The 21,221-nt window shown below is 30.6% G+C and overlaps 1 protein-coding gene across 2 annotated transcripts in view; it reads right to left on the minus strand.

Annotated features, from left to right (window-relative positions):
- Positions 1 to 20,967, minus strand: part of LOC108904186 (alpha-N-acetylgalactosaminidase) — a 68,473-nt gene extending 47,506 nt beyond the window's left edge. The window contains exons 1-3 of one of the 2 annotated variants that reach the window (XM_018706632.2): positions 20,908 to 20,967; positions 16,626 to 16,880; positions 11,256 to 11,430 (exon numbers count right to left, since the gene is read on the minus strand). In XM_018706632.2, the coding sequence (XP_018562148.1) occupies positions 11,256 to 11,413 (158 nt within the window). In that variant the 5' untranslated portion in view covers positions 11,414 to 11,430; positions 16,626 to 16,880; positions 20,908 to 20,967. Of the gene's footprint in view, positions 1 to 11,255; positions 11,431 to 12,790; positions 12,910 to 16,625; positions 16,881 to 20,907 lie in introns of those variants that run through there. The other variant, XM_018706631.1, reaches the window with a different exon arrangement.
- Positions 20,968 to 21,221: the final 254 nt, after the last annotated feature.

Below are 21,221 nucleotides of genomic sequence, written 5' to 3' on the forward strand. Positions count from 1 at the left end.
CATAACAAAAAATTGTATAGAATAAGGAATTAGAATTTAGTTATCTTAGGGTAGATAGGGATCTAGGAAAGATTGTTATAAATTGTTAACTGTTGGGATAATACACAAAGTTCAAACTCAATTAACCATTCCTATTTTTTTTTAAACAAAGAAACAAATTTAAATACCTAATAATTTTTTTTAATAGTTTAATAGGTAATCATAACAAAAAATTGTATAGAATAAGGAATTAGAATTTAGTTATCTTAGGGTAGATAGGGATCTAGGAAAGATTGTTATAAATTGTTAACTGTTGGGATAATACACAAAGTTCAAACTCAATTAAGCATNCGTATACAGGATGCCTCTTTTAGAAATATTGTAATTGATTTTATCCTTAGAATTCTTAATTACAAACATAAAAGTAGTCAATCCATTTTCAAATTTTAATATATTTTTTAATTGACTCATAAAAGTTATGTCAGTAAGAAATTAAGTAATGGATTTATAGTATGTTGATGAATATAGTTGAAATGAGGGAAAACTTTCTTATTTTATAAGCCAGCGTATACAGGATGCCTCTTTTAGAAATATTGTAATTGATTTTATCCTTAGAATTCTTAATTACAAACATAAAAGTAGTCAATCCATTTTCAAATTTTAATATATTTTTTAATTGACTCATAAAAGTTATGTCAGTAAGAAATTAAGTAATGGATTTATAGTATGTTGATGAATATAGTTGAAATGAGGGAAAACTTTCTTATTTTATAAGCCAGCGTATACAGGATGCCTCTTTTAGAAATATTGTAATTGATTTTATCCTTAGAATTCTTAATTACAAACATAAAAGTAGTCAATCCATTTTCAAATTTTAATATATTTTTTAATTGACTCATAAAAGTTATGTCAGTAAGAAATTAAGTAATGGATTTATAGTATGTTGATGAATATAGTTGAAATGAGGGAAAACTTTCTTATTTTATAAGCCAGCGTATACAGGATGCCTCTTTTAGAAATATTGTAATTGATTTTATCCTTAGAATTCTTAATTACAAACATAAAAGTAGTCAATCCATTTTCAAATTTTAATATATTTTTTAATTGACTCATAAAAGTTATGTCAGTAAGAAATTAAGTAATGGATTTATAGTATGTTGATGAATATAGTTGAAATGAGGGAAAACTTTCTTATTTTATAAGCCAGCGTATACAGGATGCCTCTTTTAGAAATATTGTAATTGATTTTATCCTTAGAATTCTTAATTACAAACATAAAAGTAGTCAATCCATTTCCAAAGTTAATATAAACAATGTGTCAATGGAAAAAAAGAATTATTTGAAAATTTGATATTTTGTCTAACGATTTTGCTTTTTTAATAAATAATCTGCAACATAATTTTATTTCTGAAAAATTAAATAGGCCATGTAACAAAATTAAAGTATACTGATTTGTTTCGAACTTGCCACATGGACACATATTTTAACTGTGAATAACTTATCTCAATAAAATTTTTATATCTTATATGAAACGAGGATTTTACCTACACAGAAAATACTTTTTTGCTCTTGACGAGGTTTAGTTAATTTTTCAGAAATGTTAATATGCAACAAATACAAATAAATCCTAAATTTCAGCTTAAAATATTCTTTGTATCCTGTACATATTAAATGTTAGAAAAGGATTGGCTTTTTAGGTGAGCCTTAAGGAGAAAATTATGTACTATATTTCAAATATTTTTTTTTGTATAAAACACCCTCTATATATAGGGTGTTTCAATCATAATGTCATTAATTTTAACTACGTTTTCGGAAGGTCTAATAAAAACAGAAAATAAAAAAAAATTCTCGTTAACTCGGCGCCCACTTCGTAATAGAGAACGTGCCACGCAGGCCGGCGGAGTGCACAGTAACTGAACGTTGTAGCGAAACAGTTCATTTCTTAGTAGTCGTCTCGTCCAGTTTTGCAACTTTATTAAGACGAATGAGTGTTTTCTAGCCGTATTTGTCATTTTAATTAAGTAAGTACCATATAACTGAAAAGTAATAAGTTACACAATAAGGTATACGTACTACAAACTGAATAATTACCTACTTGAACCTAGTATGCAATATTAAAAACTCATTCAATTATAAAACAGTGAAAACGTTAGGAATAGGCATTAAAGTTAGGTTAGGTTAAGATTCACTCTTGTTGTAGGTCAGTGGTCAGGAGTGGACCGAAAAGGGGTTTAAAAATGATTCGAAATTTTTTTCACTATTTTTCCTTAAAATTAATGACATTATGACTGAAACACTCTGTATATTGATCCCNATGTAATATATCGCGGAAGTACATAAAGCGTTTAAATCTCACCCCATACAATTTTTGACATCCACTCATAATTTCTTTACAACATTGTAGATGTCGTGATAAGCAAATTTATGATAAAAATCGTTGTGACATCCAAAATCGGATGTCACAACGTTAGGGGATGTCAAAAAGCCGGGAAATTATTATAAAATGATGTCACAAAGTATGATGGATAAAAGTATATATATATATATAGGGTGTTTCAATCATATTGTCATTAATTTTAACTACGTTTTCGGAAGGTCTAATAAAAACAGAAAATTAAAAAAATAATTCTTGTTAAATCGGGGCCCCACTAATCGGACGTTGAACCGAAACAGCTGATTTCCTAGTCGTCGTCTCGTCCAGTTTTGCAACTTTATTAAGACTTTATGGACGAATGAGTGTTTTTTAGCCGTATTTGTAATTTTAAATAAGTAGGTACCATATAACTGTGAAAAGTGATAAGTTACACAATAAGGCAGACGTACTACAAACTGAAAAATTACCTACTTGAACCTAGTATGTAATATTAAAAACTCATTAAATTATAAAACAGTGAAAACGTTAAGAATAGGCATTAAAGTACGGCGGATTAAAGTACGGAATAGGCGTTAGTACGGTAGGTCAAGATTCACTCTTGTTGTAGGTCAGTGGTCAGGAGTGGACCGAAAAGGGGTTTAAAAATGATTCGAAATTTTTTTCACTATTTTTCCTTAAAATTAATGACATTATGACTGAAACACACTGTATATTGATCCCTTGAAATAATAATCTAAATTTAAACAAATTCAGAATTTTTTAACAAAAATAACTTTTTTTTCATAAAATGAGAAATTAAAAAACTCCCCTCTTTTTAATTCCATTCGTGAAGACAGTGTGTATATGTTTTTATTGAGACATCGCTTTCAAGCAGAAACATTTACTACTAGTATAATCTCCTCCTAAGGAGTATAAGGAATATACGAGTACTATCTAAACCTTTCTTGCATGAGTAAGATGGCAAAGTGTCTATTGTAATTTCTAGAAAATATTTTTCTGTCGAAAACAGTTTTAACATTTATTCGTATTTTTACAATGATAGGACGTTTTATGTAACCAATTATTATTACTATTATTAAGTTAGCTAAAGTATAACCTAATGGTAAACTTTATAGGGCATCATTTAATTGGACGGTCAAACTTCTAAGTAAAAATTAATACCTACAGAAAGCTCAAATGAAATAGTTATCAATTCTGACTGCATAGAGTATATAGCAGATTGTTAATAAAGTTATTTTTCTCTCTTAATTTGTTAGAGAATTAGTACCAAGCTTGGTATGCATTTTTGGTCATTTTTAAGTGATTCATGGTTGCAAAAAATGGTTTGCGTGGAACCTACTTTTTGGAAAATGCAAAGCTTAGGTCCCGTAGCCTGAAAGAATGACGGTAATTGAAAAAATATTGCTCATGAAAAATTTTGACACAATTTTCGAGTAAAATTAAAAAGTATACCATGATGTAACAACTATTACAAATCAAAAACAACTGTGATTTTCTTTACGATACAACAAATTTCCTTTCCTTCTCTATCGCATGGATTTCTATGTCTTACTTTATCGCTCTCACGTAACTTGTGATAGACCATCGGCGCTTTCCTACCCGGTATGTAGGTATGTATACAGGGTGAGTAATTAATAATGGTACATAGTTTAGTGGCAGATTGTTAAAAAATAAATAAAAAAATATAGCGATTGAGCCTTAATCAATTGTTTCGTTAGGTTAAGGTGTTAAAGTTGAAAAAAATATATTTTCGATTTTTTTCTATATTTTAAGTATGTATGGACTGATTGTTTTGAATATTCGCAGTTTTACTTCTTTGAGATGGCAAATACGAATATGCAAACAGTGTTGGGGTCACGTATAGGGGGCGCTAGTTATACTGTCCTATCAATGCAAAATATGTCTAACTTTTTGTATTTTACAATTTTTAATTTTTTAATTATAGTCTGTTTGGAAATGAAAGAGAGTAATAAAACCCCGAGATAAGAACCGGCCATGGGCGTGGTACTATTTCGTTTCAGGTAATTATCGGGTAACACTAATGCTAACAGGTANATAGGGCATCCTTTAATTGGACTCTTAATTTGTTAGAGAATTAGTACCAAGCTTGGTATGCATTTTTGGTCATTTTTAAGTGATTCATGGTTGCAAAAAATGGTTTGCGTGGAACCTACTTTTTGGAAAATGCAAAGCTTAGGTCCCGTAGCCTGAAAGAATGACGGTAATTGAAAAAATATTGCTCATGAAAAATTTTGACACAATTTTCGAGTAAAATTAAAAAGTATACCATGATGTAACAACTATTACAAATTGAAAACAACTGTGATTTTCTTTACGATACAACAAATTTCATATATGCATGTATGTATACAGGATGAGTCATTAATAATGGTACATAGTTTAGTGGCAGATTGTTAAAGTCAAAATATAGCGATTGAGCCAAACATGCCTTAATCAATTGTTTCGTTAGGTTAAGGTGTTAAAGTTGAAAAAATATTTTCGATTTCTTTCTATATTTTAAGTACGTATGGACTGATTGTTTTGAATATCTGCAGTTTTACTTTTTTGAGATGGCAAATACGAATATGCAAACAGTGTTGGGGTCACGTATAGGGGGCGCTAGTTATACTGTCCTATCAATGCAAAAATATGTCTTAACTTTTTGTATTTTACAATTTTTAATTTTTTAATTATAGTCTGTTTGGAAATGAAAGAAACTAATAAAACCCCGAGATAAGAACCGGCCATGGGCGTGGTACTATTTCGTTTCAGGTAATTATCGGGTAACACTAAAGCTAATAGGTAATGGGTGTACATTAATATATTTTATTGGATACATCATAGGGCAGGAGCCAGTGTATTGTGACAGATCAATCCAGTCTTAGAGCTGAATATACGAAGACGTGCTAGTGCAGTAGAGTAAAATTCGACTTGTGTTTAGTGACTATTGTGCCAGTGGATATAATATTGTTTGGGTAAATTGTCGAGCTTATCATATTACGTACCTGCTAAACGCGTGAAAAGATGTGCGCTGTCTCAGAATGAGAAGATTATTATATTAAATGTATTTAATGCATTGAAACACCAAAATCCTACCAACAGTGTTGACGACATCGTGGAAAAGTGTTCCAAAATGACAGGGATTGGAAAATCGACTATCTACAGACTTTTAAAGGAAACAAAAAATGAACAAGATACTGTAAATCCCCCAAAATCATCTACAGGGAGGTCAAAAGTCGTTATAGATGATTTCTTCAAAAATGTCATTCGCAGAAAAGTACACTCATTTTATTTTAAAAAAGAAATACCAACGCTAAACAAAATTTTAAGTGAACTTTCAGAGGACAACGATTTGCCAAAAATCAGTAGAAGCAAATTATGGGCCGTCTTACGAGAGTTGAATTTTTGCTGGGAAAAGCAGAACAGGAAGTCAGTTCTTATCGATAAAGATGAAATTATTTGTTGGCGAAGATCCTACTTAAGATCAATTAGAAAATTCCGTGACGAAGGGAGGAATATTTATTATCTAGACGAAACTTGGGTCAACGAGGGATATACTGTAACAAAAGTATGGCAAGATAAAAATGTAAAAAGTTTTCGACAAGCATTTTTGGATGGACTTTCAACAGGGTTCAAGGCACCTTCAGGTAAAGGGCGAAGATTAATAGTGACACATATAGGTAGTGCCAGTGGTTTTGTAGATGGCGGTTTACTTTTATTTGAATCTAAAAATACAGGTGACTATCACGAAGACATGAACGCAGATGTTTTCGAAGAGTATTTTACACAGATGTTGGATCTTATTCCTCCGGGGTCTGTAATTGTCATGGATAATGCCAGTTACCATTCACGGCAGACCGAGCGGACGCCTACGACTGCTTGGAGGAAAGCCGATATAATTCAATGGTTATCCGGAAAAAACATTTCTTTTGAAACAAATATGGTGAAAAAGGAACTTTTGACACTTGTCAATCTTAATAAAGATCAGAAAAAATATGTTATCGATGAAATGGCAACAAATCGCCAAATAACGGTACTACGGTTACCACCTTATCACTGTGAACTTAACCCAATCGAATTAGTCTGGGCGCAGGTAAAAGGAGATGTAGCGCGAAATAATACGACGTTTAAATTAACTAACAAGAAAATTTTGTTAAAAAATTCCTTGGAACGAGTAACTGCAGATAACTGGCAAATATGTAAACATCATGTACAAAAAGAAGAGGAGAAAATGGGGGAACTCGATAATTTAATTGACGTTACTGTGGAACTAGTACGTCGGGTACACCAAAAAAAGCTGCACTTTTTGATTGGAATGTGCCACTTTATGTGGTTACATTTGATGCCAAAAGGTAACTTTCCAGATAGGGAGCCACTTGAAAATCCGTGTAGAACACCAAAATGGCGGCCATTACAGATGGCCGCCATTAGCCGCAATAATTTTCTTGTATCTCAGCTCCTAATTGTCCGATTTCGATTTTATTTTTTTTGTTTGAAAGCTCTTGTAAAGGGGACACTTTTTTGTCCCTATATATTTATATCTACACCTTAAAGGTTCTGCACAATTTTCAAAAACCTGAAAATTTCACTTTTCTCACTAATTTCGTTGATAAGTAAGTTATTAATTGTGCCCACTACCCCTTTCCCCACAAAAAAGGGTTTATGTATATGGGGTTGTGTATATGGTAAGAAAGACTTGTTTCCATAAACAACCCTGATTTTATTGATTTTTTTCCACTGAATGACATCATTGGACCCGAATTAATTACTTATCGCTGGGCGACCTCGACAACAGGTTCAGATTTTGCTGGGGGGCGTTGATACCGGTTTTTTAATTACAAGACGAGATTTTAGATGGTCTTGAAATTTTTTCCACTGAATGACATCATTTGACCCTAACTAATTTCGCCGGGCGACCTCGACAACAGGTTCTGATTTTGCTTTGGGGCGTTGATACCGGTTTTTTAATTACCAGACGAGATTTTAGATGGCCTTGAAATTTTTTCCACTGAATGACATCAGTTGACCCGACAGTTAATCGTTTTTTAATGAGATTTTAATTGGGAAGAGACCTTGAACCGACTGAATGACCTCATTTGACCCGATAAATCATTAGCACTAATGGCTTTTTAATTGAATGACCTCATTTGACCCGGAAGTCATTAGCACTAATGACTTTTTAATGGGTTTTTAATGAGATTTTAATTGGGAAGATACCTTGAACCGACTGAATGACCTCATTTAACCCGAGAAATCATTAGCACTAATGGCTTTTTAATTGAATGACCTCATTTGACCCGGAAGTCATTAACACGAATGACTTTTTAATGGGTTTTTAATGAGACTGGCGGGGAAGGAAAGGGGGAAGCGAAAAGGAGGAGGAGTGGGGGTGGTCTCAACCGGCGCATTACCTATTTTAATTGACTGATAGTCAAAGCAGGCTGAGTTGCTCTAGTTGTGTTCTCTACTGAAGTGTCACCATGGAGTAAATAACACACTAGAGCCAGAAGTTCTGGAGGAACGCTTGCAGTTTGTTGATCATCATTAAGGTGACCATTAAAAGTAACTTTTTTCTGGGTTATTACTTTTCTAATTTGTTTAATGAATCTTTCGCATGCAACAGCATCATCATCAAGGTTTTCAGAATGAACATTTTGAAAAATATTAGCACCATCTCGGTGCAGGAAGTATTCTCTGCCTGAAAGTTGAGCTTTGAGTTGTGGGAAATGTTCGAGAATTCTCTCACGTAGACGGGTAGTATGTGTATTTGGAAGGTCTTTATTTTCCACGCCCAGAAGATTTGCTAGGTTGTTTGTATAAAGAATTTGAAGATCAGGCATTTTGAATACAATCTCAGTGTTTTCAGTTTCAGAGGCCTGGATTTTCTCTCTCATGAAGCGCGCAACGGAAGCAAAGGCCATACTTTCGCAGATAGAGTTTGCTTCTTTGGCAACTAAATCGCCACCCTCGAGGAATGCTTTAAGTTCAACGTTATTGGTAATTTCGGCACATCTCTTAACTTTATCGTCTTGTAGAGAAGAAACCTTATATAAAGATTTTCGAGTAGTACCCTTCTTATTGCAAATAAAACATATTTCATCTTTCATTTTAATAGATAATGTTGTAAACTAGTAAACCTTCATAATAGAATGAAAACAAATTTAAGAGAACGCCACAAATCATCAAATTACGAAGAGACCTAAAATTTAAAAAATATTTGTTTTTTTTTTAAATGTGCAGAATCCTTAAGGTGTAGAGATAAATGTATAGGGACAAAAAAGTGTCCTCTTTACATGTGCCTTCAAACAAAAAAAATAAAATCGAAATCGGACTGTTAGGAGCTGAGATAAAAGCAAATCAGTGCAGCAAATGGCGGCCATCTTTAATGGCCGCCATTTTGGTGTTCTACACGGATTTTCAAGTGGCTCCCTATCTGGAAAGTTGCCTGTTGCCATCAACTATGACCACAGAAAGTGGCACATTCCAATAAAAAAATTCAGCTTTTTGGCGTTTTTAGCCGTGTACCCGACGGCGACGTACTAAACCTATCGTTATCAATCTAGGAGACGAAGATAATTCATCAGAATATTCAGAGGATGAATTTTAATATACCTACTTTTTTATTTTCTTTATTGTACATTTATACAACACTACATTTACTCACCATAATTTGAATTTTCAAAATACATATATTTTTGTGTGGAATAAAAGTCTATTCATTAAATTTAAATAAATATTTTGATAATAATATTGAATAATTTTATTTGAATTACTAAAAACCCTCTTAACCCGGTTATGATGCTTAAAGTAGCCTCATGTTTTGAAATGCTGTTTTTATATTGTTTACTTATAAGAGAAATGGACCGAGAAATTGAAGCGGCATAGACAAAGACGGATTGTCGGGGATTAAATTTTAGCTACCTGCTACAATTTAGTACAACCCGGTCACACAAAGTTTTTTTAAAAGTACACCTCATCTATACCGATAATACATAATATAAAAATATTGAATATAAGCACCAGTACTACATTTATTTACGATTTGCATACATAATGAGCTTTTATTACTCTCTTTCATTTCTAAACAGACTATAGAAATTATTGCACTATGTTCAATTCTAAATAAAAAAGGTATACATGTTACAAATCGATAAACTCAACCGTTTTCGAGATACAGACATTTTAAGTTTTTGATATTCGGCGCGAATTAAAAAATTATTTTTTCCAAAGTAGTAGGCATTGACATAATAAATTGACAGCACATTATACTCGAGAAGTTAGAGAATATCTTAAAAAAAATTTCCCGCACCGTTGGATTGGACGCGGTAGCAAAGTACCTTGGCTTAATCTCTAGTTTACAGAGACATTATTAATAGTTAAGAAACACTATGAACAAATATTCAAGAATCAGTTCATATTATCAAACAACATAGAATTTTATTTAATATCAGATAAAATATAAATAAGTGTATTGAAGTCGCTAGTGGTTGCTTTCAGAATCTTTTATGAATAATAATTTGTTAAGATATGCATAATAAAATTTTCAGTTGCTGTAATATTTGTCTTAATTCTTAATTCAGGCTTGGTATCTGAAGACCCGCTAATTTTCTAATTTAATTTCCGCCGAATCTCGAAAAATTTAAAACGCTGAGTTTATCGATATATAACAAGTATATCTTATTTTTAGAATTGAACGTAGTTCAATAATTTCTAGATAAAAAATTCAAAATTGTAAAATACAAAAAGTTAGACATATTTTTACATTGATAGGACAGTATAATTAACACCCACTAGACGTGACCTCAATTATGTTTCCATATTCGTATTCACCACTTCAAAAAACATAAAACTACTAATTTTCAAAACAAGCGGTCCATACATACTTAAAATATAGCAAAATATCGAAAATATTTTTTCAACTTTAACACCCTGTAGAACGAAAAGGAGCAACAATTGCCTAAGGCATGTTTCGCTCAATCGCTATATTTTGACGTCAATCTGCCATTAAACTGTGTACCATTATTAATGACTCACCCTGTAAACTGTTTTCAAATTGTGTGATATAGTTCAGACGAAAATGAATCTCAGCCAAGTCTTCTGATAAAATTATTTAAAGACAAAAAAATATTTATATTTATTTTATTTTTTACTATGATATTATATAGAATCAACAANAAATTCAACACCCCGTATCTTTTAACCGAAGGCCTTGCAGACCCATGTTCATAGGAACTTTTTTTCTTATTTTAGTGTCCTCTATTGTGTGGCACTATGCAATGTACTTTTTTCTATGTCACCCTGTATAGAATCAACAATACTGTGTTTTTTTTGTTCAGGTAATTATTGTATCTATCTAGGTTAAGTGCACGTGGAATATTATGTTGCTTAATTCTTTACATTATTTTAAAAAGTTAATGATGCTCTGTCAATATACAAGAATACACTTTAGTTAATTGATTTTTAATAGTCTGCTTAGAAGACTGACATATAGACAATCTGGATGCAAGCCATGAGCGTGCTGATTGAATTTTGCACCATTTATATCCGTCGATATATGGAAATTTTAAATTCGCTATTATTAAATATTTAGTTTGAAGCAAGGCAACAATATTTAAAATACAAGATATTCCATATTTTCCTGTTAAACAAATACATTATATTTTATATATAAAATTAGAAATAAGTTGTTATAAACACAGGTCCATATTGCTTCTTAAAGGAGCTACAGCCGCGGAAGATGAAGCGTGGAGGGCCTTTTTATTCAAAATCTTCTAAATATGAAGAAATAGATATATGCAATTTTGTTAAATAATTTGATAAAGAGTAAAATTCATAATAAAATACAAATAAGTACACTACACAAGAGGAAGAATAATCTTCACAAATAAATTTTATTATTTACCTTATACATTCGTCTGGATAAGCAACACAATCTGTTAAACATCTAAATCTTTGCCAGTGCATCCATCCCATTGGTGGTGTTAGAGCCAGTCCATTGTCCAAAGATTGCACGTAAGTTGTCGAACAAAAAAGTATAAGAACACCAAATTTCAAAGACATTTTTATTATACGGAAGTCTAAAAAGTAAATAAGTATTTGTATGTTTCACGTTTTTCATTATCAGTTATAGCAATAATACCCAAAATATCTTCCTTGGTTCTAAAAAAATACGCGTTTTTATTTCTAGAGATTTGCATAAGTCAATGTCTAGATGTAATAGTCTAACGTATGAATAAAGACTTTCATGATATCTCAAAACTGTGATAGTATACAGGGTGTTTCTTATGCCACTATGGTGACTTTAGGGGCACATTCCTTGAATTATTTTAAGCAAAAAAGTTAAAGGGATAAAATGAAATTGCATTTCAAAGAAAATGGATATCTTCCATTTTATTCTAATAACGAATCATTTTCGAATTATCTTATCGACTCATCACCTAAGTAATTAATTAAATTTAAAATATCACCAAAACTGATTCACAAAAAAAGTACAGAAACTTTTTGTTCTAAATTTTATTTTAAATGGTTTTAAATTTAAGAAAAAATAACGCGAAAGCACTTATTTTTCGAACAATGCAAGATAACCTTTTTCTTTACACACACAAAAAAAAACACCATTAAGAATCTTTCAAAAATAGAATGGAGTATAAAATAGGGGTTTTCCGCCATTGATTGACTTATTTAATTTACTAAACACTAACTTGAAAGGCATGAATTTTCCTAAAATATTTTATAAAATATTTCTATTAAATTTCAACACTCTTATCTTGAAAACTGGTGGCTTTAGGCCTCTGGCTTATTATCAATTTTTTCTCAAATGATTCAGGGAATATCACCTTAAAGCTTAATACTGACTAATAAAAACACCATAATTTTTTGAAAAAAAGTTTATATAAAAATTTATCTATGATTATATATCTATTATCTTCAAAATATCTCGAAACAATTTAGGTTCACTCTGTATAAAAAAATATTGCTATAAAGAAGAATGTAAATTATGAATACTTTTCTTGAAAACAATCTTTTAATTTTTTTATTCAACACCAGTGTCAATTATTTCCTATTTCGATAACTTTTTTTAAAATTAAACAAAAAAATAGTATTACAACAATTAATAAAAGATTAAAATAATAATTATACTAGATTTTTTTCTACTTATATTACATACTTCGAAATGAAGAAAGAAAATATTGCTTTAGAATGATTGTATTATTTAAATGTTTTCAGTGTAAAGGAAAACAAATGTTTATCTCTAAGGTCCTCATAGAAATGGTAAATTCTAGTCAAATTATAATGTAATCTAATATGGAATTATGTACTTTCTATTTTCCTATTTTATCTTTTAAATGGCTCTTTCAATGAACTTTTCGATTTGATTTTATGAAAATGTATTATCTTTATTTGTTTCGAATATAAATAAAAAATGTGCAAACTTACATAGGTAGGTATATCAAGTCGTAAATATTAACTCGTTTTTTACTACTTAGATTTTGTTATAGTAATTAATTCAACTGTAGGTTATTTTCGTAGGCGTTAAAGCAAGTTATCAAATGACACAAAAGTTGAATTTGACTGTAACGTGAGTACCTACATTTAATATCAGAGTAATAAATTTCCTATTTTATCAATAGATACTTGAATATTGTTTAACAATCGAGTGTTTATTAACATTTTAAGTACTAACAATACTGCAATATATATAATTTATTAGGTATTGCTCTCAACAATTGGTTTTTAATTGTATATAGATCCGTCCTAAGTACTTAAAACGTACAATGCCCCAGCTGAACCTTGTTTTCCTAATTGTTACATCAATATCGTACATCTAGTTAAACAAAATGTCAGTTACAGACATAATGATTTTGTTGAAGATCTTAAGAAAACCGAAAACACATTAAAATAAGACATTTTACTAAAACTGTATTAGCCACTACGATTATTTAAGAAATTGTAAAAATTTCATTTAGCTATTAGTAAATAACCTACTATCGAAATAAATGAAATAGACCCCTGAGTTTGGAAACCGATATTAAGAAAACGTAGGGGCAAAAAAATTTGAAATTTGGACCTTATATAGCCTCACTATTACTCTATTGTGTGCTAAAATTTCAGTCAGTTTCGTTATCTTATCCCATTTTTCAGTTATTAATGATAATGTTGAAAAAATCACGGTTTTCTGCTTTAACAAATTTTTTCAGATTGTTATTTACAGTTATCTACTACCTATGTCAGTTTTTTTCTTTTTTAAAGAACGCAATATTTACGGAGATGGCACTCCCTTCTGTTTTGCTTAAGGGCGCCATATTCTTTAAATAGCGTTTTCCGCAAAGACAAATAATTTCAAACATTTAATAACTGAATAATCTAAAGCTTATCAAATAATAGGAATGTTATGTCATGCCATCAGGGTATTTTCAAAGACGCCGCAGTAAAACGAATAAACAGGTGCAAAAAACGATCAAACCATCAAGGTTTTAGGTATTGAAATCTACGAAAATACTAACTTTTTTATATACAACTCCACATGTAAATATTCTTATAACATGTACTTGCTTAGTCCTACATATGAAATTGTTTACTTTTATTTATAAGTACGTGAAAATAATGCTTAAAATGTGGGGTTAGGATAACAGCAAACGCATGTTTTACAAACGCTTGAGTAAATTTAAATAATAACAATGAATAAACAGAATATCAAGGTTTTTATTTTTGTGCTTACTTTTGTTCTACACGTTTTACTTTTCAAGATTTCAGTACCTACCTACCTAAAAACGCCAGAAATTTGACTATTTCTCGATCAGGGATATGGCCACCTTGAAAATAAAAAAAGAAGAGCTTTTGAGACAAATGACCTACTCAGTACTAAAGACAATAGTTCGACTTATCGTCAGTAAAAATTTGGAGTTTTTTAATAAATTAACAAAAAAATTACGACGAGTTAAAGTGAGAGGTATCAATTTTGTAGGCAGAAAACCGTGATTTTTTCTGCATTTTCATTAATAACTAAAAAATGGGATAACTAAACTAACTGAAATTTTAGCACACAATAGAATAATAGTGATGCTATATATGGTCTAAATTTCAATTTTTTTTTGCCAATACGTTTTGTTAATATCGGTTTCCAAACTCAGGGGTCTATTTCATTTATTTCGATAGTAAGTAGATGTCAGAGTTGAAAATTTTGCCGAGCATTCCACGACAAAATAGCATAATTATAGGTTGGCATGTTGAATGAGCGTCGATAGTAATGTCAGAGAACAGATAAGTATCTGTTCTCTGGTAATGTATTCACCTTTTGACACAGGCGTACATGTTGTTTTCTGGAAAATGAAATGAAAGCTTTTTGTTTTAATAAAGATGCACTAATACTCTTTACCTCAACAAATAGGTGCACTAGAGAGATAAGTTTATACATATGTAAGACATGCATAAAAGATTCGTCTTAATGTTAGACTTACAATTAATTAAAAATAGTCAATGGCATTTTATAAATTAAACAGGAATTAACACACTTCTCGACTGAATTTCGGAACTAGAAATGGTAACATATTCTGCCTACAGATCGCTTTTTCTTAGGTCGTTCAACTTTTAAGTCTATTTGGATGTACCATATAAAATGTAAATCTTTGTTTGTGATATTTGCACGTGTATGTACAGCAAACAACATTTTATTAGATATAGTATATAAACTCAACAAAAACATTAAGGGATCAGAAATGTTTTCAAATTTTTTAGCTGAATAATGGTTGTATCGAAAAAAACAAAAAAGCATGAAGAAGCTTGAAGATTCTAGTTTTTAATTCTTGTGATGAATATTTTTTTGAGCATCACTCTCGGCGCAATTAAATGCAAGGCAAAAATTATAGTTACAATTTTTTTTCAAAACTGACCATGGCCTTAGAAAATTTTTTTTCTGGTTTAATCAATGCCAGGGTTATTTGGCCTGATTCTTCAGCTTCAATTTCGTTTTTTTAGTTTTCGGTATGATTATTTCTCATTGATATATCGGCTTTTGAGTAAAAAGTCACTTTTTTATCATCTCATGAACTAATGATTGTACAGCGAATGGAAGATGGGTTTTGGAAACTTCAAGAGCCTTTTGGTATATTTGAGAAAAAAAAATGACTCGCTGCTGTTTTGGAAAATCAACAATTACTATGCAAATATTGCGAAAAGTACCAATGTTTGTAGGTTTTTTCCTTCATACATGCCCATGAAAAAAATTAGAGGAAATTTATTGCTTCTTAAACATCAATTAATGATTATTAAGATAGAAAAAAAAATTTGAGTTATTTTTCTCACAACTTCCCGTTAAATGCTCATCCAAGTACCGAAAAGAAATTCAAAATTTTGAACTAATCATTTTTGAAAAAAATCAAATTTTTCAAAATATTTAATGTGAAATTGTAAAAAAGTTAACGCAAACAAATTTTGAAAAATTTGATTTTGTTTTCAAAATTGATTTTTTTTTCTAGATTTTGAATTTCTGAAGTGCTGAGAAAAATGACGCAAACAAATTTATTTTTTTCATCTTAATCATCATTAATTGATGTTAAAGCAGTTTTAAAGAAAAGTTTGTAAAATTTTGCCTGGCGTTATTTCTTTTGATTGCGCCTAGACTGATGCTCAATAAAATATTTTATTTCAAGATTTCAAAACTAAAATCTTCAAGCTTAAAGGTGATTTTTTATTTTTCTCGATACGACCATTATTTACAGACTCAAAAATCATTAAAGAAATTTGGAAATTGTTTTGCTCCCTCAATAGTTTTTTCTGATATAGAGTAATGAAGTTATCCTTTAACTTAAATTGATTGAACTTTTACCAGTAATATCATTAATATTCGTAAATGTAATCAATTGGTATGCAAATTTCATTCAACTATGATTGATATTCTATAAACCAATAATTATTTACATTAAATATCTTCAGGAATATTTGAACAAGAGTAACATTTTTTAAATATCAACACTGGAAAGCAGGAGGTTTTGGAACACTGGGTTTTGGTCTAAAATAATCTAAGATAGATCTCCTGGACGACATAAATTTAAAAAGTATCTTATATCATAGGCATAGAAGACCGGATACAGATTTGCACAATTAAAAAGAATAATAATATTTTTTTATAATTAGCCTTGTTTGATTCTCAGAAAATATTATCAATTTTTTCACCTACCTACTCTTCTGTGTGTTATAATTATGATCAAGCAAAAAGTAAATAATAAATTATACCAACACTTAATACTGATAAAAATTATGAGTAATTACTTACTGATTTCGAACAATGTAGAATGTCTGTTGACTATGCACTTGAACACCTAATGATAATAGATTTTCAATCTAACAATTTCGTTGATAACATGGGTTCAACAAACTATCAACAAGAATGCCGGCTGTGAACTATAAAGTAGTTGCTCACAAATCGAGATTTTTAGCAGAAATTTGAATAAGGAATTTGAAGTAACAGAACTTTCTTGCATTTATAGGTTCGATAGACAAGTCGACTAACGGTTCACCATGGCAGTTTCTGTAACATAACTAAAAGTCAATTAAAATTGTTTGGAGTCAAGTTTATACGTATATTAATATTTTTATAATTTGCCTGTTTAGGTATTTTTTATATATTTAAAGATATTAATCTAATGTAAATTACAACAAATTTTCTCAAAAACCATAATTTGGTAATTTACGTGTAGAGGCATGCATATCAGTATATTTCTAGTTATTATTAATATAGTTTTTATATCTTTAGAACATGTTTTATTCAGTTAATTTGTATACCAAAACCTACTTATGTAATTGAAACGGCAAAAAAATTATGAGAAAACAACAATATTTTATAGAAAATAAAAAATATTTTATTAAATGTGGATTATTAATTATTGATAACCTTTCTGTCTTTTAGTTTACAATTTTTTTTCTGGTGGTGGGTTGGTCCATTTCTTCATTTATAAATTTGTTTTCTATATTATCTATAAAAAAAAGCACTTGTACTTCTATTCCCCACTCAAAACTGGTGGCAAGAAGCACCTGAACAGTGTCAAATCAGAAGTTCTTAAAAAAAGGAATTGATGATGGAAATTCGCAGATTAGCAAGGATAACGGAAAGGTTGTTAACTAGACACTGTAAACCAAGAAACCTCTGAGTAATATTAGGCTAGTTCAAGATGGTTTCTGTAGATCCTGCCGTGAGGAAAGAAAAATGACCGCTGTTCTTGGGTTGTGCGAATGTGAATGACTAGCAAGTGTGCACTATCAATTATCTGCAATAGAAAAATCGGAAGGTGGAAGCTGCGTGAAGGAGTGATGGGTTTCTATACTTCCTATAAAAATTGTGAAGCCTAATTCGAATGTCAAAGTTAAATGTGGAACTCCAAGGTCACGGAGGTCTACAATAGGTCTACGATTGGTCGCAGTGGAAAAGGATGATGCATATTAACTGCATGCATCTACATAATCCGATATCCTTTTCTAACATTTATTACACTTTTCGGATTATTCTTTTCTTATTGTTGGGGAAGGATCCATTAAATTTTATATAACAGTAATTAAGAGTGCTACTCAATTTACAAAAATATATGGACTCAATTATCACAAAGGAACGTATCAAAAAAAAAATATATATTTAGGTATTAGGGGATGTTTCCTGATATTCGACTAAAGCTGAAGAGTTACAAGTATCGATCAGATTTTTGAACATTCAAAATATGTCATGAGCCCTCGAATACGATGCGCCTACTTGCCTTGAGGCTTCGTTTAAACAGACTCCATCAATATGAAGTTTTAGTTGTTTGTTAGGCTTTAGAGGTGGTTTTCTGGGGCTGTACGGTTCTGAGAGGTTGCAAGGGTTAACGATGGTGGCTTTGAAACGTTAAATATCCATTGAGGCTCGTAAATATGACGTCAACCCGTTTCTAGGACTGTGCCCAAGAAGAAACCTACTCATAGAGTTTCCGCTGCTCTTTAGGTTTTATGGTTTGTTTTCTGTTAATTTAAAGAAACTGGAGGATGATGGAGCATTTGCCATGGCAGATTCGGTTTGTGTAGGTTCAGATATATAAGTTGGTATGAGTTTTATTTATGGACTAGCCATCTAATAATCACTTCAAAACGTCGTTACTCCATATCATCAAAATTTAATTTATACTTTTAGCACAACTGTTTTTATTTTAGATGGGCAACCTTATTAATTGCATGTGTCCAAGTATAAATTTCTGAGTCCAACAAATATGTTAAATACAAATAGGTACTTTTAAACTTTTTTCCTTGCCTATATTCATTTGTTTCTGTATTTTAACTGTAGCTGTAGCATTGTAGAAAGCTTTTATTTTCATTACTGTTTACAATTAAAAAAGAACAGGATATGTAAATAGCCCTAAAATATGATTTTATACTTTTAATAATAATAATTACCAATTACAAAGTTGACTTGATTCATATGTCACCATCATTTCTTTTTTTATAACAAGTATGATACTGTAGGAACAGTTTTTTACTGCTCATGAAAAATAATTCAACAGCCCCACAAAAACAGTACCTGGTCCGAAAGGCCAGATCATGATGTCCGTATGTTTTTGGGGTCGCTGAATCCGAATCTGAGGTCCGCTTAACCCAATCAGGCCAGGGTCAAGGCCAATCATAGGTCATATCTCGAAAAAAAAGTTAATGCAAAAATTCATTCTTATAAGTTTTTGGGGTCGCTGATTCCGAATCCAGCGTTAGATTATCAAAATCCAAGATGGCATATCCAATATGGCGGACCGAGTAGATATTTAAAATTTTAAAATATTGAAAAATAAATAATATTGTCTAGGTCTACATAAAATTTTAAGTAAAAAGAGTATCAATTTTTCGATTAGAAGCATATTTTTAGAGAGAAAAAATTCATGAATATTGGAATATTTTAATCTACCTATTTGATTGTTTTATGCTTGCGACCAATACAGATATTAGAAAATTTGTTTACGGTTAAAGGAGTTTTTGGGGTTGCTGATTCCGAATTAGGTGTCTTTTTAACTTTAATTTCAAGGTCAAATCGAGAAATTCTTGTTGTGAAGAAGAGGTTATTTTTGTAATACCGATTTCTATTGAACGAATAACAAAAACAAAAATAGTAAATCATCTAAGACAATGTTATGAGCGTGTCAAATTTAATATAGGTACTCGTATTCATCTAGATCTAATAAAGACAAAAAAACGAAGGAAGCAAGTAACAGCAATATTACTTACAACAATCGAAGTAGATGATAGTTGCGAAAAGACAAAATATTAAATTAAAAAAAAATTAGGAATCAGAGAAAGACAATAGTGAGAATGAAAGTATCGTTGACTATTCAAGCAATAATAGTAACGACGACTACATTCCTTATAGTGAGAAGAATAAGTCAGGAACAGTATCCCAAGAAAAAGTACTCTTACTACCGTAATAGAGATAAGGAATTTCAAAAATAATTCTCTTTCGGTAAGGAATTCTCCTTGGTCTACTGTGACGATATTACTGGCTTAATAAATCACTTGAAAAACGGATGTTATAAATCGGAAGAGTGGAGGCTATTTATTGATTGATTCATCAAAAAGAAGTTTAAAAGCTGTTCTACTGCATAATATAAATGTTAATGCAGCTATTCCTATAATAGCACATTGTTAATTAAGAAAGATTACTGTAACATGAAAGAACTCCTAGAGAGAATAAAATATGAACATAAATGGCAAATTTGTGGGGATCTCAAAATAATCACGATCATATTTGTACAACAGTTCGGATTTACAAAAATCCCACGTTTTTTATGTGAATGGGATAGTAGAGACCGAGTAAATCATTATATAAGGAGCATCTGGCCACCTACAATATCTTTCAAAGCAGGATCTAATTGTAAAAGTAGGTATATTAAACTAGCCCCTAGTTAGCCCGTCAAAAGTCCTTCTTCCGTCACTTCATATCATATTGGGTCTTATAAACCGATGGATGAAAGCTCTAAATAGAGGTGGCGATAGCTCTAAATATCTGCGAGAGCAGTTTCCTCTATTGAGTGATGCGAAATTGAAAGAATTAATTTTTGATGGTCCTTAAATTCGTAAGATGTTGAGAGATTCCGTTTTTGTTACAAGTTTGGTTTTATTTCAAGGATATCATCGACAATTTTATAGGAAATAACAAAGGTCTGAAATATAAAGTGACAAATTTAGTAGAAAAACCTAGGTCGTTTTAAGAATCTTAAATTACATTTTTTTATAAGACAGAATTATTTTTCGCATGTTTACATTTTTTGTAAAATGAAAAATGAAAAGTTGAAAAGTTCTTTCAACAAATAGGCTCAAGGTACTTTTTTGTGACGCAGTGTATCAAAATAATACAGTGACTATTTTTATGTTCGTAAAATATGTCACTTGATAAGTTATCGCTGCATTTTAAAACTTCTGTATTGGGTCTGTATGTTCAACGAATATTACTACATTTTGAAAATAAAAAATTTATTATACGTGCATTAAATGAATGCAGTGACATTTATAGGAACAAACAAATTTTTACGATACTGTGATAAACATATTCATACCTGGATTTTAAAAACTGAATCACGGACGATAACACTAAAGTATTTGAAGCAGTTGTCAGGTTATAGTGGGTAGATACCTACTATGAATGCTAACCTTAGTTAGTTCATTATTTATTGCATGAATAAATACATTTCTTAAACATTTTTAGGTCAGTGGGGTGGAGAGAGTTTATATTTCAACAAAAAGATTTGCCCTTGATATAATCAATCATAATGTGCAGTTTGTGCGATTGTCTGTTTAATTATTGAAAATAATAATGTTGTGGTAAAAAATTGTATATATCTAAATAATTGTTGAATTTGGTCGAAAGACA

The sequence above is a fragment of the Anoplophora glabripennis genome, unplaced genomic scaffold (assembly GCF_000390285.2).
Source record: "Anoplophora glabripennis isolate ALB-LARVAE unplaced genomic scaffold, Agla_2.0 scaffold130, whole genome shotgun sequence".
NCBI classification, from domain to species: domain Eukaryota; kingdom Metazoa; phylum Arthropoda; class Insecta; order Coleoptera; family Cerambycidae; genus Anoplophora; species Anoplophora glabripennis.